The sequence below is a fragment of the Artibeus jamaicensis genome, unplaced genomic scaffold (assembly GCF_021234435.1).
Source record: "Artibeus jamaicensis isolate MK-2021 breed Jamaican fruit bat unplaced genomic scaffold, CSHL_Jam_final scaffold_537, whole genome shotgun sequence".
NCBI classification, from domain to species: Eukaryota; Metazoa; Chordata; class Mammalia; order Chiroptera; family Phyllostomidae; genus Artibeus; species Artibeus jamaicensis.
Window position 1 is genome coordinate 18,301,183 of NW_026522047.1, and position 19,146 is coordinate 18,320,328.

The window sequence follows — 19,146 nt, forward strand, 5'->3', positions numbered from 1 at the left end:
GCAGATTCTCTCATGATACTTTTACAGCTGTCTTGACAGGCTCATCTTTCATTTACTTCTAGGGGGTTTTATTCCTTCTCATAATGTTCTGCCCAAGTATTTACTTTGTTTTAAAAATAGAAGTTAGTTGAGTGTTGTCCCTTCTGCACAGACGGAGGGAAGATCAGGAATGAGTCTCTGCACGTCCTTATTAGGTTAACACCTTCTGAGTATGTCCAGTATTTTTTTTTTTTGGTGGAAGATTTTCATTTTCCCCTAAGTATAATGAAAAATATCTTTATGGGTAGAGTCTATGTGATGTAAATAATTTAATTGTAATTACTTTCTTTTTTTAATTAATGTTCTTCAAAATGGATTCAAGTGTTTTTTTTTCTTCAGACAAACCCAAAGACATTTGATAGGTAGACTGTAAGGGACTCTTATTTAAACTTCTGTGATACACTTTCCTGACCTTTTTTTTTCAGGGCTAGGTCATGGTCACGTATTGAGAATAAAGTCAGAGAGCAGAAGTGGTCAGAACTCTAGGTCTCCTCCTCTTGTTAGGTTTTAAGCTGTTCAGAGTTTAGGGGTGAAAGTTGGTAAAAACTCCTATTGGAGACTTTTTATTCTTGGACTGTCTGAATGGAAAGCAGTATGTTACTGAACTAATGAATCAGATACAATATTAATTGGCTTCTAGTTTTCAAGTTCAAATTTTGTAGAATTAGTTTACAGTGCCTCTATACCCATGTTCCAATTAGAGCTTTGTGTGTGGGTTCGTTAAGATACTCATTAGTTTCTAGCTGGTGTATGTGAGCTACTATCCAAAATTTAATTTCATTTTTACATTATTATTTTTTTCCTGCCAGGAGGATTATATTAACTTGAACTGTGCTTAAAGAGAAAATAACACACAGGGGTTTTTGGGGGGAGGAGTTAAAATTGCTTCTACTGTGACATCCCCTTAAAAAGGTAGAGAGCAAGTTGAGACTATTAAGGTAACAAGAGAACATTTTTTGTTGTTCAAAAACAAAACTATTTAGGACTGAGCCCAACTGAGATGGAGGTGCCGTCGGATTGGCCACTGAGGCAAGGCTTTTATCAAAACTAGTTGTACAACTTGTCTGTTTTTTGTCAATATCAGTCTTTGACTCTCCTTATTTCAGTTACTAAAAAAGGTGGAAGGACTTTGTTACTTACTTTAATTTTTCTATTAAAACTTGAGCCCTGATGGACAGGAGAAGGCACAGTGTAGGGAGACTGGCTGGGTGGAGAAAGAGGTGGTAGCAAAGGATGAGTGTGGATGGAGAGTAATGTAGTTAGTTAAAAATGAGTTGGTTTAATCAGGAGGAAAATCTTGTTGAGCAGTATAAAGAAGGGTAGTCCCGAAAGCATTTTGATAAGATTATTGAGGTTCTGAAAAATGTTAAAATATCAATCCTGCATTAGTTTGGATTCTCAGTTGCCAGTTCTAGGTGTTTTATACAGAAAGGGAATTTATTAAAGAATACTAGGTAGACTGAAGTCTTTATAAGGTTTGGGAACCAAGAACGATGCCCTGGATCACACCCCAGGGCTGCACTTGGGGAAGACCAGTACCACTTCGCCTGTGCGCACAAACAGCACAGCATCCTCACAGTCCCTGGTGGCTGCTGGTGCACCTGCTGCCGCTGGACACTGGCATAGTGGCTGCTCCCCACTGGAATCTCGGGTCACTGGTCCTTTGAAGCACCAGCTTCCAAGTCAGAGTCTTGGGTGGGAGCATCTGATGGGTGGAACTCTGGCCAGATTCCAGTTCCCCACCACAAGATGTCTGTCACTGTCACCTCTTGTAGTGGAAGGTGGGTTCTGCCTCATCAGGGAGCAGAACTCCTCAAATGTAGGAAGGGCCTTCAAGTGCCTGGCAGCCCAGAAGGACAGATACCCACCACCTGGCATCGTATCCAGGCTCAGTTACATGGCAGCACCATCTTCCCACCGTAAGAGGAAACAAAATATTTGTCTAGCTTCAATGAACATGCTTTTAGGTTTGCATGTGTGTGTCTGCTAGATAATCACATTTCTCCTTTTTATTTAGTTGAGTACGCATGTGTCCACATTTTAAAGTTAAATCATCGTATAATTTAGGAATATTTTCCCCACGTCCTTCATGAAAAAGTCACTCCAGTTCTTGGTACTGTGCACGTCAGGCCGATCACAGACGCATCCTGATGTCCTCAGCACGGCTCCGCACAGCATGTCCTGGCCGTGTTGGTCTGCGATCTTTGTGGTCCAGCCCAACCTTTGAAACGTCTTTCTGATGCTTTCACTGGAAATTTTCTCTTACACCCCAAGTACTGATTCGCAGGACACGTGGACAGTGTTATAAAAAGTTTATCCCTGAGTCATGTTTTCATGATTTTCTTAAGGTAACCACTTACCTTTTAAAGTGGTCTTTACAAAAACACGGACCACTAATAATTCTGATGTCACCTCCAGAATGACCACTTGTCTTCCTGCGTTTCTTACATTTCCCTTGTTTTTCTGACCCAAAACTGTTCGTGATCTCCAAGCATTTGAAACCAGATGTGACCGGGGCCGTTGCAGGTTACTGTCCCTCAAACAGTTTGGGTCAAAAGGATGGAAAGTGTACTTCTTAAGGAAACTCTGTAAGAGTTCTTATATAGAGCAGGTCCCTTTTTTCTGAGGGACGGTGCTGGGGAGAAACATTTCTTATGTTTGGAGAAGGGCTGTGATCATAGTTCCTTGGCACCCTTTTCAGGTTCTCTTTCAAGGGGAATAAGGAATATGTCTCTGCTGAATGGTTACTTTGCAGCTTTTCTGGACATTGGGACTGGAAAGCAGAGTTTTCTCTTCACTCTCGTGAAGCGGGAAGTATCTGGAGGGTCATGGGAGAAAATAGCAGACATTCCCCTTTGCTCTCAGATAATACATTCCTCAGGGGTCAAGATGACTTGGAATCCAGGCTTAAAATACTCCAGCCTTGGGAAACAGGCATAAAGCCTTGTGTCCTACTAGACTCGGTCTGTTCTTGTTCATACTGAGTGACTAGAAAGGCATGATTAGTACTTACACCAATTTATTCATGGTTTTATCTAGGCTGAGTCTTTAAAATATTGTTACTAAAAACGTCATTGGGTACAGTTTTGCCTTTGTTGACTTTTTGCTGAGTGTGGGCATCTGGCCCGGAGCCCCATTCTCTTTAGAATGTATGTAGGACTCAGCTTGATCTCAAACATGGGGGGCATTTAAAGTGGTGGGCATTGTTCCTGCCCATGGTGGGGCCTCATTCTCTGCTGATCTGCTCCTTGGGCCACAGGTTGCTCAGCTCTAGCTCCACCTGTGTGTAGGTAAAGACACCACCTTGCCTGTCTTTTCCTTTTGAGACATCTAATTTCTTCTATCCAAATGTCTAATGAAAGACTTGCTGGGGTCTTGAAGTCCTGCTGGGGTCTGTGGTTTGCTGCCACACATGATAAGGCAACAGTGAACTGTACAATAGTGTGTGCTTCTGCTTCTCCTTCTCCCAATGATGCGGAGTTCTGCCGCTGTGGAGGTGGACGGGGCCCCAGAGGTCTCTGGGCCAGCTCTCTCTAGTGCAGCACGCACAGCTGGGCTGACTTCTTTCTCGAGTGGGGCGGGGAAGATGTACGAGGTGAAGGCTCATTCAGGAACACTGGCAGGGTGATCCAGATGCTGGGACGCGACACTGTTCTCACTGAAGTGTGCCTTAAATCAGTTTGACACATCGTACGTCACTTGGATAGTTTTGGAAATGTATGGCAGAGCCTCTCTTACCTGTTTTCCCAGATGGAACTTGGGGCATTCCGTAGTGTTTTAGGTAGTTGACTTTTACTTGCTTTGTGCTTTAGTATAAAATATAAAAGACTCTGGTTGGCCATTGTTGGGGGAGCCACATGCTGTACAAGTAGAGAGGATAATATTAATGTATTTTGAAGGTGATCCCATTTCCTTGGCTAGCCATTGCTCTTAATTCTTACTTTTAGATCTCTGTTGCCTCAGCTCTTTGACAACTAAGTAGCAAATTGTCTGGGTGGCAGTGACCCCAGCTGCCGGCCTTGGGAAGGCAGTTCCTACTCTGGGCACTGTCACTTTTTTTGAGGATTCCCAGCACACAGTGTGAATGGTCACTTTGGGAGAAACCCTTATGCAGTGAAACACTGCAGATGAGTCTTTGGTTAAGTTAAGAATTTTTTCTTATTCTAACTCATTTTTTCCTGTAAATTTTAGCTTGATTTTCTAGGGGCCTTTTATCTTTTGATTTTATTTATTCATTTATTTTTTTAGACAGAGGGGAAGGGAGGGAGAAAGAGAGGGAGAGAAACATCAATGTGTTCTTGCCTGTCACACATCTCCTACCTGGGGCCTGGCCCGCATCCCAGGCATGTGCCCTGACTGGGAATGGAACCAGTGACCCTTTGGTTCTCAGGCTGACAGTGCTCAATCCACTGAATCACTCCAGGGCTTTTTAAAAAACATTTTTTAAAAAGTGGTGTCACATTGTTGTAATTGTAATTGTTTACATTAATGTAAACATTATTTTGGTTTCCTTTTTTATTCTGGATATTTCTGGTCTGGAAAGAGAGGCTGAGAAAGGCACTGCCCACCAGCATAATGATGTTAAATGCATTCTCCTTAAGTAAGTATTTTTTATTTGCGTTTCAGCAGTGTTTGTTGTAGATTCTGTCTTAAACTGAAAAGCCCCACACAGCAGCCAGAAGGAGGATGAGTCCTGTCTTGTCCGTCTCTGCCACTCTGCTCTTGGCTGACCGGCCCCACTTGGACTCTGACTCTGCTTCGCTGATGTACCTTAAATCCTCACGAGGGGTTTTCAGCAATGAAGGGTGGACTGGGTGCATTTAAACCTGTAGTCACAACCCTAGCCCTCGGCATGACGTAGTCCGATAACTGATCATGGAATGTAACTGAGTTTTAACTTTCTGAGGAGGAGGAAGGGGAAAGAGGCCTCAGCAGGGTTCTGTTGGTGTGTAGGCTGGGCCCCTTGGTTGTTTAAAGGCAGCCCTCTTGCTCTTTCTATCCAAAGAGAGAGCTGCGTGGCACGTTTCCCTGGCATGTCTCCCCGCCGCCTCTTGCCTGAAAATATTTATGGAGATCTGGTGTGTTCATAAATTTAGGAGCGGTCCAATGGCTGCGTTGGCAAGGCGAGATGCAGCAGTTAAATCTGTTGTTCATTTTGTTTCTGGGTGGGGTGGGAGAGGGAAGTGAGATACTGCGCAGTACTAATGTTTTCCTTTCTGGAAACCTGATGTCCTTTTGTCATTACTCTCGTTCTCTAGGCATTAAGTGTCACTGAAACCCTGATTAAGCCATTGGAGAAATTCAGAAAGGAGCAACTGGGAGCTGTGAAGGTTTGTGTCTGATCTGAGCGCCCTCGTAAACAGAACACGTCCACGTCTCTGCTGCCTCAGCCTGCACTTTGTTGGCATTTGGCAGCCCCGAAGGGGACGTTGGGATAAACCATCTGTTGTGTTATGTTGTAAATGTGTGTTTTCCCCTTGGGGGGAACATGAGATTGAAAACAGAATAAAAACACCTGGGCGGGACAGTAACACCACTTTGTTGGTAATCTTCTTGGGCTGTGCTGTTATCCCATGTGGAGTTTTAAAAATATCTTCAACGAAACAACACATTTACCCCGAGGTGGGGGGGGAGCATCTTTCTCCGTAGGACATGCACTCGTTTCCATACACCTCCGGTTCGTGGAGGAACAGAGCGTTGTTGTGGGCCCGGAGAGCATCGCAGGAGACCAGAAGTGCTGCCACCCCACAATGGCAGAGGAAACCGGGAGGTTACGGGGAAGTGGGGCTCTTGTGGCACCATGAGAAGAGTTTCCTGAGACCCTCACGGAAGGATGGGGTTCCGTGGTTAATTTTGTTAATGATGTAAAAGGAAGGGGGCTCCCCTTCTAACTTGCCAGTGTCCCATCTCACCATGGAAAAGGTCCAATCTTTTTTTTTTTTAAGATTTTATTTATTTATCTTTAGAGGGGAAGGGAAGGAGAGAGGGAGAGACATATCAGTGTATGGTTGCTTCTCATGTGTCCCCTGCTGGGAACTGGCCTGCAACCCAGGCGTGTGCCCTGACTGGGAATCGCGCCGAAGTCCTTTGGTTCATAGGCCCGCACTCAATCCACTGAGCTACGCCAGCCAGGGCCGAAAAGGTCCAGTCTCGTCCTCAGCAAGGCCCAAACAGAAGCCAGTGCCCAGAGTTTCTGTTCCAGGTTGAAGTTCAGTGCAGGGGTCAGGTCATTTGGCCAGCTCGGCAGGTGTTTCCAGCTGTGGTCCGTTGCCGTGCCGCGGTGTTTGGGTTCCCTCCTGGAGCCTGCGTGTGGTGACAGCACGCCATCAGCCGTGTGGCTACCAGGGCCACATGGCCATGGAGAGGACGGGCCATTAGCGGGAGTTGGGGGAGGGAGAGAGACACACACAGATTTCTTTGCTCCCTTGGATTTATATTAAGTTGGGGACAGACCAGAAGTTTTTTCAAAAGAACCAATCACCAAGTTTTCGTGGGCTTTTGATAGGTTTAAGCCCCTTAGTTTGACTGACAGCTGTCTTTGGTGAAGCAACTCCTGCTGCGAGGAGGGGGGGGCAGAAGGAGAGTGTTTCTGCCCCTGGGAGGGGGCCGGCGAAGCTGCATCTCCCTGGCGAAGCAGGCGGGCTTCTGTTCCCCAGTTTATTCATCTCCACCTCTCCTTCCCTTTGTGCCTGTCTCCTAGCCGACTACAGTAACAGGAAGACACTGTTAGGTTATTGGGATGCAGTTTCCTTCAGTTTAACAAACATTGATTGAGCTTCTGTTATGTGCCAGTGTAGTTACAGGTTCTGGGGAGTCCGAGATAAGTAAGCACGGACTCTGCTCTCTGGGCTGTGGGAGGGAGCCGGGGTTTCTGGGAATAATGCAGGGATGCTGCCCCCGGGGGCCTGCGGTATATTTAGCAGCCACTAAAGTTTTCTTTAGAATCGGGCTTTGAAATGATCCCAGAGAAATATATTCCATCAACCGTTGCTGGATTTTGTGCATGTACTCAAGGGGGAAAAGGATCATTCTCTGTGTTTGTTAACCATTTTTGGCTTGGCCCAAGGAGAAGAGAATAACATAAATTTTAGGTGGGGAAGAGAGTTCTTGTATTTGTTATTCCCCCCCCAGCCCCCATATGCCTTGGAAATGTGAGGTGTTTTTCTTAATCTTCCTAAAAATACGATCACACTCTTTTTGTCTGAATTAACTTGGTGGCCTCAGATGGCTGCAGCTGCCCAGCGGGGCCCAGTGAGGGCCTCGGTTTTAGTTGCTGTGCATGGAACCAGTTTTATTTTCAGTGATTTGTTCACCCGTTAGACTCTTCTTCTGGGTGCAGTATTTCACAGCTTTTAGGCCATGTTTTGAGGGAGGGGTGCCCTCCAGTCTGAGTTCCCTGCCTGGGGCTGTCTGCTGGGCGTCATGAGGCTGCACGGTGTGTCCTCTGGCTTTGCAGCGGGTCACTGGGGGTCTGGATTCGCACCTGTGACCTGGACAATAATGGGCTTCAGTTTCCTACCTGTAAAATGACGGTCTTTGGGCTCTGACTGCTTTATTTTATAGTTTTAGGATCTGTTTTATCTTCTTAGGCTGTTTTAAAACTTGAACATCTTGGTTCTTTTTTAACATTTCATTGAAATAGGTGTTGAAAGTGTGATGATAACCACTTTAAATTTATCTTCTTGTCATGGGACGATGGTGGTGGTGGACGAGGATTGTGTTCTGGAAATGAAAAACGAATGTGATTTAATGAATGAATACATTTTCTTTTTTATTTGCTACCCACCTTACTGTTTTTTTCTACATTGCTGACCTTGGATTTTCTCTTGACTCCTTTCTGCTAAATGTTCCCGGCTTCTGATATTGTTCAGAGGGTATCGGATACAGCAACAGGCAACATACAGGGCCCTGAGAAAAGGAGAAGTTATTTTAATAATTTTAGGTTATACCTGGAGCTGGTTATCAGCCACATGTCCCGAAGTCCCCCTTTCTATCTCTGTGTTGTTCTCCCAGCTTCAGGTTTTGACATGTCCCTTCCTGCTCTGAACCCCCGTGTTGGCTGTCAATGCCTGTTGATGTCACCTTCGAGGAGGGTGACTGGTTGTGGGTCACAGGAAGAAGCCCTTTGTTTTTACTTGCAGTTTTCTATGTTATCAGAAACAGTAGAGAAAGGTGATTTTTCTCAGAATATATAAACATCTGTCTCTTTTATTAGATCCTTAAATCTTTATGAGACAAGACTAGGCTTAATTTCTTTACTTTCTGCTAGTTTCAACTCTGCCTTACTGTTTAAGGTACCAAATAAGTAACCAATTCTGCTGATAATTCTGGAAGAGCCAAGGAAGGGTCTGTAATCTGGACGTTTGATTATTTTCTACATCTGTGATTTCTGAACTGTCACTCATATTTTGACAAGCACATGGTCTTGTTCTATTGGTTTATCTACTACCTGGGGTATTTTTTAAAATCTGACTTTCTCATGTTAAACATCTTTGAAACAGGAAAGCATTTTTCATGTGGGGATTTTTTTTAAAAAAGTTTTGAAAAGTTGAGCACAGGAGAACTTTTTTGGGCATAAGCATCGTAAGTTTATCTTCTCTTTTCTTTTCTTCCCCATTTGACACTGTCCTACCTTTTGCCTTCATGTTGAAGCTGTTTCAGTTCTGCTTACTCTTTCCTCCAGGTTCCAGAATCCCAATGACATGTTTAACTTGTGGCTTTACCATCATCTCAACAGATAGGTGGTTTTGTAAGTTGGATTTTTAAAAAGTCCCAGCCTGTTTTTCCCCTACTGTGTGCTCCCTCCCAGACGGACGAGTCCTCCTTCAGTCAGTCACCTCTCTGGTTTGGGCTCGTCCCTCCGTTCTGGAGGTTCCGCTGCATTTTCTTATGCGCTTGCCAGCTTCTCACCTGTGTTTGAAAAGCCCCCTTTTCCTTCGCGGCACCCCGGTGGGTCTGTGCTGTGTCCCACCAGGTTGCCAGCTCAGCTCCTGCCTCCTCTGAAGGTGTCACCTCCCCTAAGAGTTTGTCACTCCTAAGTGTCTGCCTGCACTGTCGATAGTCGAGGTAGCCTCAGGAAACCTCGATGGATGCAGACACCCGACCACATAGGGAGCGGTGTAGTTTGTGTAGAAACTCTGAGAAGTAACAGAGTGTGATAAGAGTTATGGCGGGGGAATTTAGAGTTGCTCCCTCAGGTATTCAGACAGTCAGGTACTGACACTGTGGCTTCTAGCTTGCAGAGATCGCCTGGGTGCTGCTAACATTGTGTTGATAGTAGGGCCTATTCAAATGCTGTTTTGCAAAGCACCAGTTACCATTTTAATTCATTAGAATAAAACACTTAACCAGAAGGGTTAAAAAAAAAGTTAATCTCTTAACTGCCTCAGTGATTGCTTACCGCTCATGCCAAATTTCTTTCCAAAACCAATAACTAAATGTTTGATAAAAATTGATGTTTTGAGATTCTGTGATGGCAAAATATGGGTAAAAAGTAAATCTGTCCACAAAATTTATTTTCAGTTTTTCCCCCTGCAGTTGACACTCAGTGTTGTTCTGCTTAGTGTCAGGTGTGCGCACAGCAGTCTGATGGTCACACACTTTACAAAGTGTCCCCCCGAGGTTTCCAGTACCCACTTGGTACCATATGTAGTTATTTCAGTATTGTTGAATAATTTCTTAAATTAAAGCGGTAAATTAAGGTGGTAAAGCAGAAAAGAATATTGATTTAATTTTTCTTGAAAATTTTAGCAACAAAACTTGACAGTGCTTATCACACAGCGTAGCGTAAGAGGTCCTGAGATAAAATTATGAATTAAAACTGTCCTGCCCTTTAAGACATTGACACCTCTGTGGGGCGACTCAAATGTCAAAGCGAAAGGGGCACCGTGCACCGGGCTATAACGGGCACAGGTGCTCTGGCATGTACCTGCTGTTTCGGCCTGGAGTGCGGGGAAGATTTGCCAGGGAGACCCGATTCTTCCTTGTTTGAATCCCGTTTCTGCCCCTTAACCAGCTGTGTGATTTGGGGCAGGTTGCTCAAGGCCACTGATAAGCCTTGGCTTCCTGATCTTTAGAATGCGACCAGGGACCCGTCTCAGAAGGTCATTGTGAAGACTAAATGCATTTGGTTATGCCTTTCCTGTGTCTAATGCAGGGCTGGCGCACATACTTGTAATTATTTTATTATCCCATCTATGGTTTGCTCCACATCATCTTGCCGAGCTGCTCAAGTCCACTCCCCGCAGGCTGGGTTCAGGGGCCATGTGACAGAGCACTTCCGCGTAGGCTAATTACCCCCCCTGGCAGATGCTAGTGCCAGGGTGACGGGTGGGTGACTTGAGGCACCGCGTGGATGCTGCAGCCTAGGCTCCATCCTCCACTCCTCCTCTGACCGAAGCCCCTGACCCCCCTGCGGGTGCTAAGTGCCTTGCTCCATTCTGTGGGGATGAACGCAGAGCTCTCATCTCTTTGGAGAAAGGCTGAAGGAGCTTCAAGGAAAGGGGAACTGTGGGGGTCAATACAGCAAATGCACTGTCAAGTGGGGAAGGTGACCTTTGGTGCAGGAGTAAAGGGAGCGTGTGGTTTCCTCCCCGGAGTGGGGAGGGGTGCTTCCCAGAGGAGAGGGCGTTTCACCTGGGCTGTACTACTTTGCTGGCTTGGGTGTATAGGATTTTGTTTTAAAAATGCTCCTGCTGGTGTAGTACATGTGATATTATCCCACCTTTTTACCTAAATAAAAAGGGAGAAAGAATTGGGATCTCTAAGAAGGTATCGAAGCTCTCCTCTAGGCTACTCATGCCTTATTATTTTATATTTATAGTTTGAAAATGAGCTTTTTCATTTCCTCCTCCTAGAAAATACAGAAAATACCAAAATATTTTAAGAAGTCATCTGGTAACTAAAAAAATTCTCCCCTTTTAAAACAAAACCGAAAAATTCTAGTACTCTCTAGAAATGCAGACAATTCACAGCTCTGTTCAGACTTTTGTGAATTCTTTGTTCTTTATCCATTTTTTATTTTACATGGAATTATTCATGTGAGATTTTAGTAAAAATTGCTTAATAATGTTTTGTATGTTACGAATACTTACTTTTCTTACATATTAATCACATTGTCTTCCCGCTTTGCTTGCCTTTCAGTTTGCTGATTGTGTATTTTTTGACATCTAGACGTTCTTATGGCTTCTTCTGTTGCATTTTTTGCTTGAAAGGCTCCGTTCTCATCTAATGTCTGTGAACATACATATTCATGATGTCATTTTTGACTTAGGACTTTTTCAGTCCATCTGGAATTAATTTTGGTACGAGATGCGATACTCATTCTGTTTCCATACAGTTTAACCAGTCACTCCCCCTCCACTGGTCTAGTGAAATGTTTCTTTGTGCAGTGATTTGTAATGACACCTCTCTGTATAATTTCCAGTGTACTCACAAGACCTGAGTATTTAAAGTTTGGTTCTTAGATTTATGAATTCCCTCTACCATTTATAGTGTACATCGTATTTGATTATGTTGTTTCAAGTAATACTCTTCTTATCCTTTATGCATGTGAGATTTCATAAATGATCACAGGCTGACTTCCCATCAGTGGCATTTAACCTATAAACGTAGTTTTGTTTGGCTTACTCATGTCCAAAATTAAAAGAGGAGCTTGTTGCCACTATTTAAAAATCACAGGGGTTTTTAGCCGTTGCAGAAGAATCCGGGGACACGGGCTGCAGGCTGGGTCCCCACATGACAGGAACTAGCGGGCCCTGCTGTAGGTGCCTGTCTGGGTCCAGGGGGGCTTTCTGGTTTGCTGTGGCCCCACCCACCTCAAGGAGTTCTACTTCCAGCTTGCTGTATTCATTTTATTACTACCTGAATTGTACTTGAGTTTGTAATGCAGTTTTACAAAGAAGTTTTCCATTGTGTTTAACTTGATTGTTGGAAGAGCCTTTTGTCTTAAGCAGCTCAATTTATTTTACATATAATATACATTATCCATCCGTCCATGTATATGTATATCCTGTATCGCAGCATTAGAGATAGGTCTGCACTGCTTCAGCACAGAAAGTTGTATGAGCACACAGAAACACTAATATCCTATAAGAACATTGAGAACAAATGCAGGAAGAAATCATTATCTGAGGCTTACGACTTGAAAACAAATCACAGTGACGTTTGTATAATGCCATACCCTGTATAAATAGAAGTATTTCCATTTTTCTTGGTGGGTGTAATGTTTCTTGGCTAAATTCTTTCTTGACAAAGCCTTGATGTCACCATTTCTTTCATTCCAAACTTTACCCACAGGCTCATTTCCATACCCCACTGCTGCTGAGTGTGCTGGGGGTGTTGATGGTGATTTCAGCTCCTTTTTTGTTCCATGTTGTGATGCTGATGAAATCACGCGAGTAAACGTGTGTTCAGGAGTCCTGGTAGGAAGTTAATCTGCAAAGATAGTGAACAGTTTTTACTCTGTGCTCTTGTGTTGCAATAATCTTGTCAATGCAACGACATGATAAAGGCAATTCCTGTTCTCCGTGAGCCCGGGAAGCTGGTGCTGGGGGAGGCTGGGTAGAGCCCCGGCTGCCCCCACCAGGACTGGGATTCTCCTGACACCTGACCTTGTGTGCCCACCACAATATCCACTTCGTTACATAGTGAAGATTTTGAAGTAATGGCCATGTGTTTGCTTTACCTTTTTTTTGTATTAAAATAGTTGATGAGTATGATCATGAAAAGTAGCAAACAGTAACCACATATTCATCTTAAACTTAAAAAAAGGTTGTAAATGAAACTTAGGGAATAAAGGAAAAGTGCTTCTGTTTCAACCCATGTTGATTCTTACATGTGAGTGAACCACAGGATACAGAACTTTAGGATTAGATCTATGAGTGAGTGAGTACCAAAAAATTTCCGATTTTCTCAATAAGAAATGAAGGTTCTGTGTTGTTACTTTTTTTAAAGTTGTGCAGCTACTTTGTACTTCAACTTGGAGTAGAAATGGGAAGAAACTGCAGTTCGCGACTCTTGCTCTTCTCCATCAGTGTAGGGTCTCAGTGTAGGGTCTTCGGGTGAACTGGCAGAGTTTCTGTCCTGGGTCCCCACAGCAGCAGCTTGGAGTCCTGCATCGTGACAAAAAGAATTGATGAATGTGAAGGAATAAAATTCATGTGCTTTAATTCGATCTCTTTGCCCAATAGGGAAAAGAACATACCAGAGAGGGCCAGGCTGGTTCATTACTTCTGCTTTAGAAAGTGGAAGTTGGAAAGTTGGGAAGAGAATGTTCCTTTCTGGGAGGCCTTGGAGAGCGAGGGAGCGCTTCAAGTTCATGGAAACATTTGGACAGTCTGAGGACACAGTGTGCACTCGTTGGGGCTCAGAAATGTTTATGAAAAATCTGCTGAAGTTGGCAGGTGCTGTTGGGGGAGGTAGTCTGTCTTTTCTGCACTGAAAATGTTGGTTACTGGTTTTCTCAAAAAGCTGCTATAGCAGAAGAAAGCACACGCTTGTTCCAGGCAGGACCTGAGCGATGCTGGTTACGTTACCCACGGGGTCTGTATGAGAAAGTCAGTGTTGTAGACAGTGTTCTAGAAATCCCTGCGAAGCCTGGGGAGGTGGATGGCATTTCTGGGCACAGGGTTTTGTTGTATTCATACTGGAGACAGTGAGGGAGATCCTGTCCCAAGATTTTTTTTCCCCAGTGTGATTATTAGGATTCTTTTTTATGTAGAGAAAAAACTCAGTTTTAAATGCATCCCATCTCTATGCCACAATGTCTATATAGCAAGTTTGCTTTTTCAGGCTTTATGTTCTTGTTATGTTATGTATTCCTCTTTAAATTTTTTTTAACAATGTGGGACGAATGATGTAGCGTGAATTCTAAACACTGATAAGTGTGCAGAGTTGAAAAATAACAGGCTTGAGAAAAAGCCCATGGGTGGGGGGAGAAAAGATAAATGTCTCTTGAATTCTGATGCTGACTTGCTGATTAAGAGGCAGTGGCCAGATAACTTCACATTTGGTGGTTCTTTTATTGGCAGATAGTTTTTGTATTTTAAGCTTCCTAGTGGATTTACTGTGTGTATGCATTTTTTCCTGTTTAATCACAGTTGCCTGTGTTTTTCTGATTTTAGGAAGAAAAGAAGAAGTTCGACAAAGAGACAGAGAAGAACTATAGCCTGATTGATAAACATTTGAATTTATCAGCAAAAAAGAAAGACTCACATTTACAAGAGGTATTGATTTTATTTTTCTGGTTCATTTGTTTCTAAAATTGAATAAGCAGTGCATGTGTTTTAAAAAATTAATTGGGGGGATGACATTGGTTAATAAGATTCTATGTTTCGAGTGCACAATTCTGTAACACACCACCTATATATTGAATTGTGTTCACCACACCACTTGACTATAATATATAGTCAAGTCTCCTTCCATCACTATATGTTATTTGCCTTTTTTTTTAAAGGCGCCTTTCCTTCGAAAACTTTTTATATAGGGTTATTAAAGATGGAAAAAATGAATATGTATTCCCCCAAATGAAGGAAAGAATTCTTCTGGAACAAGACATAAGATGATGAATACATCCTACAGTGATTACTTGAGTATGGATTCACAGTATCACAATCTTTGGTTGTCTGCGTATGTTCTCAGGAACGGTTTTAACCAGCATTACTGCAGAACAGACACATTATTTTCAGGTCTAGATTCATTAATTGGCTTTCAAGATTTCTTGAAGAAAGGAGTTGAATGTAGTTAAGTCCCTATACCAGTGAGCTTTTCCGTGAAGGCAGCACTCACCTTATTTAACCCTGAAGATTCAGGAGGTCCTGCTTCCTTCGATGGAGAACATCTGTTCTGCTTTTGTTAGTAGACTAATTTTTTTTTTTTAAAGCAGGGAGCTGTATGTAAGGGGAAAGGAATTTGTTCTTATCTCTGATTCTCTTTTTCTTTTCTGAATATCCTGCCCCTCACACACTTGAACAGGAACTCACAGGTTCACCGTTTGGAACATATGCTTTTGTTAAAAATAATGCTGTTTGCAAACTGTTAGGCTCCTGACTCCTCCCGCAGAAGTGTTGGTTTCCCCCCTCATTTGCTGATCTTTAAACATATAAGGAATCGGGATGTAATTCACCACCGCAAAATATCGAAGTACAAGCCTGGGTTATTTTTGAGTGTCACATGGGTAGTCGCAAATTGTGTGTGGTCATCTTGACGTTGCCTGCAGGTCATATTTTCTTTAATACCTTTGACTGACACTTGGGTGGCGTTTGACAGTTTGTAGAAGAGAAAGGCTTTTGTATCACTCAATCCTTAGTACAGTGCTGCAGGCGGGTGGGTGGGTCGGTAGGGCCTCCATTGTCTCCTGGTTGCAGGTCCTGTAGAAGAACATGAAATGCTGACATCTGCTCCCTCCTCCCCACCCCTGTGTTGGTTATGAAATGACAGCTGTTGTTTTTAGAGGTCCTCTGTCTGTCCCCTCCCTGCTCTGCTTGTCTTTGTTGTCAGGTGTCCTGAGGGGTTTCCATACCCTCCACTATCGAATTAGGGGTCTCTGCCTGCACTCTGCGTAGGCACAACCTTCAGAGCTGTCCTCGGCCCTTTCCCTCATGTCCCCCCCCCCAGCCTGTCTGCACAGGCCTTCTTTGGTTTCAGATTATAATCAGAATGTGGCCACTTCTCCCAACCACCAGCCCCTGGCTCAGCTGCAGGCATCTCTCAGCAGATTACTGCAAAAGCCTCTTAGCTAGTCTCCCTGCTTCCACTGGTCTCATCCTACAGTTTATTTTCTATACAACAAGCAGAGCAAGCCTTCATATTGTTCCTTTTCACAGATCCTTCTCCTTGCTCCCTCCGGTGGCCCAGGGCCCAACCCGTCTATCCTCCCACCCACATGGCCTGCCTTACTCTGGCTGGACCAGGGCATGTGGATGTCGTGCTCTGGGCCCTTGCATCCGTTTGTCTTACTGCCTGGTATGTTTCCAACCCAGATCCACATTCCTCACTCCTTCAAATACTGGCTCAAATACTCTCCACTCAGAGGCTACCAAATGAAGAATTTTCCCTGACCATTCTTCCTACAGTTAATTTGCTGGAGCAGCTCACAGACCTCAGAGAATCCTTTGCTCAGGTTGACCAGTTTATGGTAAAGGTCACATAAAGGACACAGATGAACAGCCAGGTCAAGAAGTACAGAGTGAGGCCTGAAAGGGTCCCAAGTGCAGAAGCTTCTGTGCCCACTAAAGCGGGGTCTGCCGCCCGCAGGCCTGTGGACAATTCACCAACTCTTGTTGAAGAGTTTTATGGAGCTTAATCTGTAATGTCCCCCTCCACCGCCCCATCCCTTTCCCAGAAGTGGGGGTTGGGGCTGGCAAGTTTCAAGCCTCGATCACTGGGTCTTTCTGGTGCCGTCTGGGGGCCTCACCTCTTCTCATGCACATCATCTCAGGGGTGCTCCAAAGGGGCTGCTATATAAGGTCAAAGACACTCCCGTCACTAGGAAGATTTCCTGGGTTTTAGGAGCTGTGTGCCAGGAACCCGGGACACAGACCAATGTATTCATTCTTCCACAGGATACGACCATTGCCTGTCAGACTTGAGTCAGGCGACCAAGGGTGTGATGAGGTGTGCTGTGGATGCCCATGGCATTGGCGTGAATTGTGGGCCACTGACCATGTGAGGTGTCCTGGTGGTTTGATCACGTGGCACAGGGCCTGAAGTTCTGAACTAGGAGAGTGTTAGAGGGGTGTGGGAAGTCATTTCCCGGGGAGGGTATTGCAGTATCGTGAGCAAGCAGGGAATCTGCTAAAATTAAAGGAAAAATGAATCGGTAAATCTGAGCCTGGTGTAATTTTTTTCCGAAGGACATTTTGCAATAACAGTAGCGTGAATCTACTCATTGCTCCTGGTATCTTTATTAAATACTCAACAAAATTACAATGTTTTTGCTGGGAGTCATGCCTTTTAACTGCTGGTGGCTGAACTGTCAAACTTTGCTTATTAGAGGCATAAAAATGTGACTGAGTATTGGGTAGAAATTCTCCTTTTGGCTTAGTAACACTCTTATTTTTAAATCCAAACATTTTGCTTAAAAAAATTAGATACATGCAAAATTTTTTATTATATGTTAAATACTTTTTCCTCCCCCAAATAAAAAAAATGTGGTAAAATATGCAAAGCCTAAAATTTACGATTTTAACTATTTCCAAGGGTACAACTAAGTTTATCCACCACCATCCACCATTCAGAACTTGGTTGAGCTTCCCAAACTGACATTTGGTGCTCACCCAGTAATAACTCCCATTCTCTCTACCCCCCACCCAAGCCCCTGGCAAGCACCATTCTATTTTCTGTCTCTCCTAATGTGACTTTTAAGTATTCATATACGTGGATTTTACATGGTATTTGTCCTTTTGTAACTTGCTTGTGTCACTTCTTATAATGTCCTCAAGGCCCATCCAGGTGGCATGTGGCAGGTGTCAGAATTCTCTTCCTAAGGCTGTTTGTAGCTGTTGTATGTAAATCCCACATTTCGCTGATCCGTCCCCCTTGGGGTGGATGCCTGGTCTGCTCTCGCACCCGAGCTGCTGCGCGTGGTGCTGCAGTGAACGTGGATGAACAAGCTTCCGCCGAGACTCGGCTGCGGTTCTTTCCGGTTTTCCGGGTCGCATCCCTGCTGGCGGGATTGCTGCGTCGTGGGGTAGTTCTGGTTTACGTTTGGAGACCTGCCGTACTGTTTTCGTAGCGGTGGTGTCCTTTCGCATTCCCACCGACAGGGGGCAGGGTTCCAGTTTCTCTGCACCCTCCCCCACGCTCGCTTCCTGGGATTTCAACAGCAGCCCCCCTCCCCGGGGGCGAGGTGGTGTCAGGTGGCTTTGATTTGTGTTTCCCTAGTGATGACTGTATGTTGAGCATCTTTTCACGTTCCTATCGCCATACGTGTCTCTTATTTGGAGAGATGTCCCCATAAGTAACTTTTAAAGTAAAATCAGCCAAATTGGGAAACATGTCACATGATCGACCGGAGTTCTTTCTCTGTCAAGCTGTGCTCCTGTCCCTGTTTATTTCCAGTTAGACAAGATGAGCCAAAACCTTTTCTCAGTGTCCTGAGGATCCACTGCCCGTGACCTCCGGGGCGGTGAGCCACGGTGAGGGTCCAGGAGTGTGACTTCTGCCCGCGGGCTTCAAGCCCTGACCTGCCTTTGAGAGCTGGGCCCTTGGGATGGGGCCATGCCCGCCTCACCTGCTGCCTTCCCTCACCTGTGCCGGGGCCTCGGGTGTGTCCCTAACCTCTCTCCCTCGCTGACTTCGGACTTAGAGGATTTGTTCATGGGAAGAGCATTTAGGAGAGACTGATTCCGCGTAGGTGCTTTGCCCTTGGGTGTCAGTTGTTTGGGTGAGTTTTTCGTAAAGACCCTTCCTGGAGGGGCAGCACCCTGTGTCATCGAGGGTCAGTGTGTTTCAGAGCCGAGGTCCCCGTGGCAACTCGCTCAGTTCGGCTGTTGCAGCAGCAGAGCAGCCAGAGCCACGGGAGGGGCCTCACCGAACAGTCCCGACTGCATCCCGTTCCAGCTTCGTTCAGACGCAGCAGGTGGCGGGCCACGCTTGGCCTCTGGCCTGGGTGTCACTCCTCGCTGCCTCTCGTTTGACCAGCCTCCTTTTTCCCCAACGTAGGCAGACACGCAAGTGGAGCAGACACGGCAGCACTTCTATGAACTGTCTCTTGAGTATGTGTGTAAGCTGCAGGAAATCCAGGAGAGAAAGAAGTTTGAATTCGTGGAGCCTGTGAGTATTGCAGCAGGTGGCTCTGCTACTAGAGCTTTGTGTTAGGATCCAGATGCTTTTCACTCCGGGTTTGATGTGCGGTGTCTAGAGACTGCAGGGCACACACACAAGACGCCCTATTGTACCCGGAAAGGGTGGACCCTGGGGCCCTGAAGCTGAGGAATCACCGTACACCTGTGGCCCTCAGCCCTGCTGGCTGTGCAACAGGTGATGGATGTCACGGCTCTGGCTGCATGGTCTCAGGGCCCCTGCAGCCAGGAGCAGCTTCACCTGGAGCGAAAATCCCTGTGAAGGAGAGGCTACTGGAGTGTGGGCAGAGGGCTGCTGTGGCTG

The 19,146-nt window shown here is 45.0% G+C and overlaps 1 protein-coding gene across 3 annotated transcripts in view; it reads left to right on the forward strand.

The window, feature by feature from the left end:
- The window catches only part of ARHGAP10 (Rho GTPase activating protein 10), a 246,072-nt gene that overhangs the window by 74,331 nt on the left and 152,595 nt on the right, over positions 1-19,146 (forward strand). For all 3 annotated transcript variants that reach the window (XM_037162342.2, XM_053658368.1, XM_053658369.1), the window contains 3 exons: positions 5,298-5,369; positions 14,163-14,264; positions 18,703-18,813. In XM_037162342.2, the coding sequence (XP_037018237.2) occupies positions 5,298-5,369; positions 14,163-14,264; positions 18,703-18,813 (285 nt within the window). The remainder of the gene's footprint in view (positions 1-5,297; positions 5,370-14,162; positions 14,265-18,702; positions 18,814-19,146) is intronic.